This window comes from Chelonoidis abingdonii, chromosome 3, assembly GCF_003597395.2.
Source record: "Chelonoidis abingdonii isolate Lonesome George chromosome 3, CheloAbing_2.0, whole genome shotgun sequence".
NCBI lineage: Eukaryota > Metazoa > Chordata > Testudines > Testudinidae > Chelonoidis > Chelonoidis abingdonii.
The window spans coordinates 155,845,464-155,854,515 of NC_133771.1; the positions used below are offsets into that span (position 1 = coordinate 155,845,464).

A 9,052-nucleotide genomic window follows, 5' to 3' on the forward strand; every position below is an offset into this window, starting at 1 on the left:
AATACAGAACTATATGGGTAAAAAAAAAAAGAAGAAACAGAAACAGGTTCTGACATCTAATCAGATCTGCCGTATTGATTTTGCAACTTTAGCTTTAGAACAAATCAGCAAAACAATCACATTATCACCCACAATTCACTCTCCTCTGAGTAAGCTGGTTCAAAAGGAGCTCACACAAACACCCCCCGCCCCACTTGAGTGGATTCTCAGATGGAAGAAGCAGGCTGGGGGGAGGGGGGGAGCATGCTCATCATAGAGGCTTCAGAAGCCACACGATTCCCATTTCCGACAAGATTAGAATTCCAGAGCAAGCTACAACACTAATGAGCTGCCCGCACTGGAGAACAGCATTTCAATTAACCAGAGCAAGCCCCTGCTGGGGCACCCGGCTCTTTCCACAAAAAGGGAGCTGGATAAACAGATGGGTTGTTTGTTTAGCCAGGGGGCAGGGATGACACTAGACTTTGCTCCACTTTCCAGTTGCTGAGGTTTGTTTTTCGTGAATTTCATGCTGGTAAAAGGAGCCAGATGGACAGCACCGGAAATTGGAGTCCACTGCTTAGGCACAAAATGGACAGGCAGGCAATAGCATTGCAAACTTCTGCCATGCTGCTCTGCCTTGGAGGAACAAAGCTGTAGGTGGGAATGGTGAGTTCAGTCCCTGTGACCCATTCAGTATTTGACCAAGACTGCAGTCTTGAAGAAGTGGAGGGGGTTAATTTCTAGAATCACGCATGGCTTCCAGTGGAATTCGGGCCAAACCAGAATCCAAACAAAACTCAATGTTGCTTGTCCTTAGGTGGAGGTGATGGGAGATGCCAACAGCAAGAAATGGAATGTGCATGTCTGCTCAGCTTCGTCAGGTTATCAGAGTAGGTTTTACCCCTTTTCTAGCGGTGACGGATGGGGGAAGAGGGGGTTGGTGTTTAATGAATTACTCTGTGCAACGCACTTAGGTGCTTTAGTCACAGCCCATGGATGGTGCAGGCTAGTGCAAATTAACATTCTCTCCATCAATCTCATGCTTGCCACATCCTCAAGAGGACTTCACAGGAGTTCAGTACTGAATCTTTCCTGATGAGACTAGCTCTGTGGTCAGAGTTACCACCTTGGCCTCAACCCTCCATCCTACTCATTCTTATTCAGCACAGTCTTCAGTTTAATCCGGGAAGTGAAAGGAGCTAGGCTTGGATTCTTCTTATCTGAATTCCACCCAGTGCAGCACTTGACTGACTGAAGATACTATTACTAAGAAGGGAGCACAGATTATCCCAGACCCCTACCTGCTCCACACATCAGAACATCACCAATAACTTCTAAACACTCCAGCCTGGGATATGAATAGCCTCATTCTTCTACCAGGGGAGGTATCACTAAGCAACAAGGCATCCAAATAGAATGGCATGACATGGGCACCAGCAAGGATGGCAGTACAGAGCAACATCCACTCAGTGGTCTCCTACTGCGTGTGTGTGTGTGCGTGTGCGTGTGCGTGTGCGTGTGCGTGTGCGTGTGCGTGTGTGTGTGTGTATTATAGGTGGGGCTCATTATTAAGGCCTGGTCTACACGGGAAGGGTGGGGGGAAATCAATCTAAGATACGCCGACTTCAGCTACGCTATTCTCGTAGCTGAAGTTGCGTATATTAGATCGACTTAGAATTACTTACTTCGCATCCTCGCAGCGTGGGATCGATGGCCGTGGCTCCCCCATTGACTTTGCTTCCGCCTCTCGCCGAGCTGGAGTTCAGCAGTCGACGGGAGAGCAATCAGAGATCGATTTATTGCATCTACACTACATGCGATAAATCAATCCCCAATAGATCGATCGCTACCCGGCGATCTGGTGGGTAGTGTAGACGTATCTTAAGATTACCTGAACTTTCCTATTTTCAGTTACTTGCAACTTTGCCAAACTTTAACCATCTAAGCTGAAATATTCCATACCAGTGCCCTCCCTCAGGCTGATTTGTGGGGGGGAATTCCAGCCAAAATGGATCTGCCACATCCAAGAACCAGGCTTGGAATAATACATTGTTTTGCCCATGTTAAGTTCTGGCAACCTTTCTTTGAGACGCTTTAGCACCCCCTATGCTTTAGAGCAGGGACTTCAAATTTGGCAGGGGATAACCTTTTTAATCAAAGATGTGCCTTCCAATGTCCCCATGAAAATCTGCCCAAATTTGGCCAAGATATAAGCCTGGGTGGGGAGAGAGGTCACACTCTGCACATGCTCAGTAAAGACAGAGTTTTGGCAGCTAGATTTCCTGAAGATTCCATTTACGCCATGCATGTTCATTGCAGGTCTGAGTAGGACTTTTCCTGCAGTTGCAGCTCTGGGCAGCTGCAGGCCATACCAGGTCCAGGCACCTGAACAAAGAGAGCAGAGAGCCTCCAGCTCATCTGCTCTCAGTGGTCCCCCTGCTAGGCCCAGGCAGTCTGGAGGAGCAAACTGCCCAATTCAAATGCAGAGTAAACAAGAGCTGGATCTGAGAGGGCAGGTGGGAGAACATTAGGACAAGATGACAGGGTGGGAATAGAATTTGGGACTGGAGGCTGGTGCAGGCAAGAGGGGAAACTGGAAGATGAGATGGGGGAGACTGGTATTGGCTGGGCAAGGGGACTGGGAGCCAGCAGGTTGGGGAAAACAGATACTGGCTGAGGAACCAGGAGGTGGGAGGGACTGACTAAGCATGGAGACTGGAGAATCAGTAGGGTTGAAGGGAAGAATTAAAGGGTGAGGTATACAGATCTGACAAGGTTCTAAGGTTTTGGGGGAGAACTGTGACTGGCTGGGCAAGGAGACAGGGATGAGGGGTGGAGACTGGAACTGGCTAGATGAGGAGAATGGGTACTGGGACAAGGAGCCAGGAGTGGAAGAGACAGGACTGGTGCAGAAATAGGTTGAATGGGATGGAGCAGAAGGGTGTCATGCTTGGAGGGAATGGGGGAAGAGAGCTCCGTGTTCACTAGAGCACACTCCCTTCTACAGCCTAGAATGGGAACTCAGGATTCCAGAGTATCACCATTCCTCTGCTGTCAACAAATATCTGTGAAACCCTCTGGCAATGTTTCCCATCCTCCTCTAGTGCTGGACCACAGAGAGGATGAGAACCTGCTACGGCTATCAGTTATTCTATTAGCTTATGTGGTGAAGGCCTATATGGTGGATCTAAAGGTTAAAACCCTGTTGATGACCCACGTGGGTGTCAATATGATGCCACATGATGGAATGTCCTTGGGGAGGGGGGGGGGAGAGAAGGTTGCTCTTTTAAAAGCTAGGAAATTACACACACAAAACAATGTTAAAAGAACAATATTAAGGTCGCAAACTTAAACATTCAAAATTTGAAAATGCCAGTATTAAGGCTGCTTGTGCAAGCTTAATTTGACCCTCTTGTCCACATGGGTTATGGTACAGTCTTTAATTACATGACCACATACTATATTTTCCCCTGCCTCATTCGGTGTGCAGAACGGACAGCACTCACTTCATGAGCATCTATTCAATGTTTTGTTTTCTCCTCATTGGTCAGTGTGTGGTCCCAGACCTTATTTACTGCACACTATTCAAACCCTGCTCTGAAGACAAATTTCCTTTCACTGTAGTAACCATGTGTTTCACAGATATTAATTAATTTCTTTTCACAACACCCCTGTGAGGCAAGTGGGTGGCATGATCCCCATTTTAGAGTCAGGGAACTGGGTCAGTGAGATTAAGGGCAAAAGTATTCACTAATTTGGGATGCCAAATTTGAGACACCTAGGACCTGATTTTTAAGAGTATGTAACACTATACAGCAGTTTATATGTTCAAATCACAGTTCCCATTGACTTCAGCTGCAGCTGTGTGTGTTCAGCACTTCTGCAAATCAGACCATAAGATGTCAAGTCAAATGAGGAACAAACCATTAGTGACCACCTCTGAAAAGTCTGGTTTAAGTGACTTGACTAGCATCACATAGTAATCCTGTGGTAGAGCCAGGGATAAAATCCAGTTCTCCAGGGCAACATTCAACTGTCTTAAGCATGAGACTGTCCTTTCTCTTCCTGCAGTTCCCTGCCTCATTCACTACTCACTTTCCAACTTCTGCACCAAAGGAGGCAGGGATCCTACCTACAACCGTTTCCTTCATTACACAACCCTGATTCACCCCCAGAGCAGGTCCATCCTGAATGGGGCAGGAGGGATCCTACAGAAAAAAAATAATGTGTGATCATGTAATTAAAGACTGTATCATAATGCAGATGTACAAGAGAGCTGAATCAAGGTTGAACAGGCAACCTTAATTCTGGCATTTCCTAGCTTATGAGTGTTTGTCTTTGCAACCCTAATAATGTTTTTTTAATGTAATTTTTGTGTGGGTAAGATATATGCACATACACACACACAGACATACACAGAGGCAACTGCTACATGAACAAGTGAGGTGACCCAACCAACAGCAGATCAACAGGTCCCCAGGGTTGGTTGGAATATGTTGTTGGTTGGCTGGCATGTCTGCTCGTGCGTGGACTTCAGGTAAATAAACCCTTCAAAGTCCACCAGATGAAACACTCACTCCAACCCTATTTGAAAGCAGCGCCATAAGCATCACCTGCTCAGACTTTAGCAAGGTACCAGTGCATGCTGGCACAGAGGTAGGAGCTACAGAATCATGCTGTTATACTCACACTGTACGTTGAGCTGTATCAGAGCTTCCCGGGGTCTGATGTTAAAGCCATTGTACCTGGCTGTCTGACACTTATAGGTCCCACTCATTTCTCGGCTAACGCTCTCCAGGCGCAGCTTCCCATCGTAAGTCTCCACTGTCATGGCACCTGAGGGCATGGGGGCCTCCTTGTCTACCCGGGACCAGATGATGGGCGGCTTGGGCTTCCCTCGAACCTCGCACTGCAGCTCGGCCCTGGAGCCCTCCCGAACGGTGATGGTGGACTGGCCCTTGGGGACACTGATGGTTGGAGGCACTAAAAAGAAGATGATAAAAAGGGACTGTTTGTTTGTCAAGGTAACATCCTTCCAGCAGAGCACGAGGGAAACCTTTGAAGGATGGTTGCACTTGTGGGGAAGGATGTCATACTGGCAGCCCTCCAATGGTAATGCCAGAGCAAAGCTCCCCACACTCTGCCCCAGCCAATCTCAGCCACCCCATGGAGGTTCCACCTCTAGGCGGAGAGGAGTGTTTCATCCCCATGGCCTCTGAGTGTGCCAGCACCAACAGAAAGTGCCACCTCAACTCACTTCATGTACATCAGTGAACTATTGTCAAACACTTTCAGTCACTATCAGCCTAAACCAGGCTAGAACTGATGATCTAGAGGTGAAAGACTCCACATCCTAGTCTCTATCTTGCTAGCCATTTAATTCTCCAACTGTAGCCCAGAAGCGAGAGGCCAAATCCAATCTCCTTACATGGGCTGAATTGGAGACAGTGGCCTATGGGTGCATGCTTCATATATTCCACTCCCAGCCTCCACAGACATCCAGGAGGAAGGACCTTTGTCAATTTCTAAACCACAGACACAAGTTAGATTTGTTAAATACCTTCACTTACTCTACGCTAGAATTCACTGTGAATCCTTGCCAAGATGTGCAAAAAAAACTACCTCAGAGAAGTACAACTCAGTGTAGCTATCGCTGGCTCATCCAGAGGAGAGACAACTTACAGCTGAGACCAGCTCAGTACAGCCCCTACAGGGCCATGTAAGTGACAGCAAACCCAGTAGAACTGCTGCCTAGTTCTTGTTAGAACAGTGGTGGGCAAACTACAGCCCGGGGGCCACATCAGGCCCTCCAGACATATTAATCCTGACCTCGACCTCCCACCAGGGAATAGGGTCTGGGGCTTGTTCTGCTCCAGCTGGGGAGTGAGGTCAGGGTCTTGCCCCACTCCGCATGGCTCCCAGAAGAAGTAGCATGTCCCCCCTCTGGCTCCTACGCGTAGGGGCAGACAGAGGGCTCCACATGCTTCCCCTGCAGCTCCCATTGGCTAGGAACTGCAAACAATGGGAGCTGCAGGGCCGGTACCTGTGAACAAGGCAGCACACAGAGCCGCCTCGCCGTAGTTCTCCATAGGAGCCAGAGGGGGGACATGCTGCTGTTTCTGGGAGCTACCTGAGGTAAGTGCTGCCTGGAGCCTGCCCCCCCGAGTCCCTTCCACACCCCAACCCCATCCCAGCCCTAATCCCCCTCCTGCCCTCCGAACCCCTGGATCCCAGCTTGGATTACCTTCCTGCACCCCCAACCCCTCATTGCCAGCCCCACCCAAGAGTCCGCACAACCAGCCAGGACCCTGCCACCCTTAAACCCCCAATTTCATGAGCATTCATGGCCCGCCATACAATTTCCATACCCAGATGTGGCCCTTGGGCCAAAAAGTTTGCCCACCCCTGGGTTAGAACCTGAGCTACAATAATGTACAGAACTTGCACAAAGCAAATCCAGTTCCTGGATAGGGGACCTGACTGATTGGGAAAAAATGGTGCTTCTGCTCTAGATAGAACCATTTTTGCCAAAAATGCAGATTCAGTCGAGCAGAACATTTCATGAATCTGTGTAAAATTTGCCATTTTGTTTTGAAAACAAAATATTTGGAGTCATTTTAAATTTTACTTTAATTTTAATTTAAAAAAAGTTAAGCCCCTAAACATTTACTGTGACTCAAAATTATCTATTTTGACTTTTTATGATTTTCTGAAAAATTCAAAAAGTGTTTGTTTTTGGTGGGCCTAAAATAAAAGTTGGGTATTTGAGTTGGGGGTGGGGTTCAGCCACCAGACTAAAAACTCAGATTACTCACACAGCTCTAGTGACACCCTCTCCAGTGTCCAGCCATTATTGTCAGCCAAAGTTCATAAGGATCCTAAGAGAGATGTCTACACTGTGATAAACCCGTGGCACAGAGTCTCAGAGCCTGGGTCCAGGAGATTGGACTCGCAGGGCTTGGGCTGCAGGGCTAAAAACTGCAGTGCAGGTGTTCAAAATTAGGCTGTGGCCCTGTCCCTGAGATTCTGCAAGGGAGATGGCCTGGAGCCTGGGCTCTGAGACCCAAGTCTGAATGTCTAACACGGATATTTTACAGCCCCGCAGTCCAAGCCCTGCAAGCCCAGGTCAGGTGACTAGGGCCAGACACAGCTGTGTTGCGGGTCTTTTATCGCAGTGTGGACATACCCTAAGATCTCCAGTTGATATGAACATGGAGTTGACTTGGATGGGATTCTTTGTTCATGCTCCAGGCTCCACCAAGAACCCACCCAGACATAGATGGTTTTTGCAGGAACATCTATCACAATGTTTACATTGCAACTGTCATCATTAGGTTTCAGAGTTAACCTCTCATTGAGACAAATGTGACTGTTCTCACTTCTCAGAAAGCTCTTGTTTCAGGCTGTCTCTCTACAGCCAGCACTGCATTGGGATGACATTTGGACTGATACTTTCACAAACGGAAGTGCTAGATATTTTTTCTTTTTAAATGAAAGCTTAAAATTCCAGGGGCCACCTCAATCCAAACTGGCCACTATTCACTCAATTTACCCTCTGCCCATGAGAAAGAGTGCTCTGGGATTATTTTCACACACATACAACACATAACTGCATTAAGAGCATATTTAAGATGGCTCTGGCCTCAGTCTCCTTTGGTAGCGGCCTCTCTATGCAACAGAGAAGTCGAGTTTTCAATTTACAGGTCCCCTGTGGGCTGTGGAATCTCATCAGATGCTCTCCTGTTTGGTGTGAAGAGAGCGATGCCCCCCCGCCAGTCAGCACCGCCAGCAGACGCTCACCTGGCGAGAGGCAATTTTCACCACAGGGAAAAACTGCAAATTGTATTTGGAGATTTTTTTAATTAAAGCCATCTCTTCTGAGCCTCCCACAGGAGATGGCCATCTCAGTGAATCAGGGGGTGTTTTGCTGGGTGGCAGCAGATGGCCAGGGAATGCAGAATAGTTTCCACCTTGCTGCTTCAATACCATGGCTCTGGGGAAAAACTCAACAGGTTCAAACCAAACACAAAGGGTGGGGTCTTTATTGCTCCTTAAATGCACACAGAGGGCCAGATGCCCCAGCATGGACAAACACCCCCATTACCCAGTGTGTGCAGGGTGTGTGGGGGGAATTCACCCTGAAGGGAGGCAGGTGATGGTGCTGCTGCCTGTCCTCTCTTGCGGTTCTGGCTGGAGACAGCAGCTTTAATTTCACTGGCTCCAGAGGAACCTAGCTGGCAGTGACCCTCGATGGGATGCTCCAGACTGTCACATTACTCAATCAGCCTCAGTATGCTCTCTGCCCAGCCAACCCCCTATGTCCTGTGCTGGCCCTTTCAGCTCCTGCTGGTGGAAGCGGGGTTGTAGCAACTTTGGGCCACCACAGCCACCTCCTTGTAGATTTTTTTAACTCTTGAGCCCTGTACCTACATTTGGGTCAGCAAATATTGTCCAGCCCTTGTAGTGGGGACAGACTCTGTGATCATACAGACCTTCTATTAGCTATTGGGATTTTTTAGGGGGGTGGGGTGGGGAGAAGTACGCTCTGAACTCCATTGCTACAGCCAGATCTGGCTTACATTCCCAGCTCTGCCACTGACTCACCATGGGATTTGGGGCAAGTCATGTCATTTTGTGCCTCAGGTTCCCCAATGGTAAAAAGGGGAGGAGCAGCATTCCCCTACCTTCTATGGCTGTTAGGAGTACGAATGAATGAATTAATTTATTTTTTGCTGAAAAGCCAGTACACAGTAAGTGATCAGTATCCCATTATCACAAAAGCATCGGGGGACATTCCCTTTGGAGCAGATTGCTACAGATTTTTACTGAGAGTAGGGAGGTTTTCCAAAAAATAAGAGCCAATTCCAACACTTTCTGCTAAGGGCACAGACAGGACAGGGAATCAGACTGGTCATGGACAGCACTGGAACCAGCCAGGGCCGGTGCAAGCATGTTTTGCGCCCTAGGCGAAACTTCCACCTTGCGCCCTCTCCCGTCCCCGAGCCTCCGCCCTGAGGCACCCCCCCCCATGGCAGCTCCTCCCCTCTGCCCCAAGGCACCCCCCTGCGGC

The 9,052-nt window shown here is 48.5% G+C and overlaps 1 protein-coding gene across 1 annotated transcript in view; it reads right to left on the reverse strand.

Moving 5' to 3' along the window:
- Positions 1-9,052, reverse strand: part of MDGA1 (MAM domain containing glycosylphosphatidylinositol anchor 1) — a 196,362-nt gene that overhangs the window by 90,582 nt on the left and 96,728 nt on the right. The window contains exon 10 of the mRNA XM_075064581.1: positions 4,672-4,965. Within this exon, the coding sequence (XP_074920682.1) occupies positions 4,672-4,965 (294 nt within the window). The remainder of the gene's footprint in view (positions 1-4,671; positions 4,966-9,052) is intronic.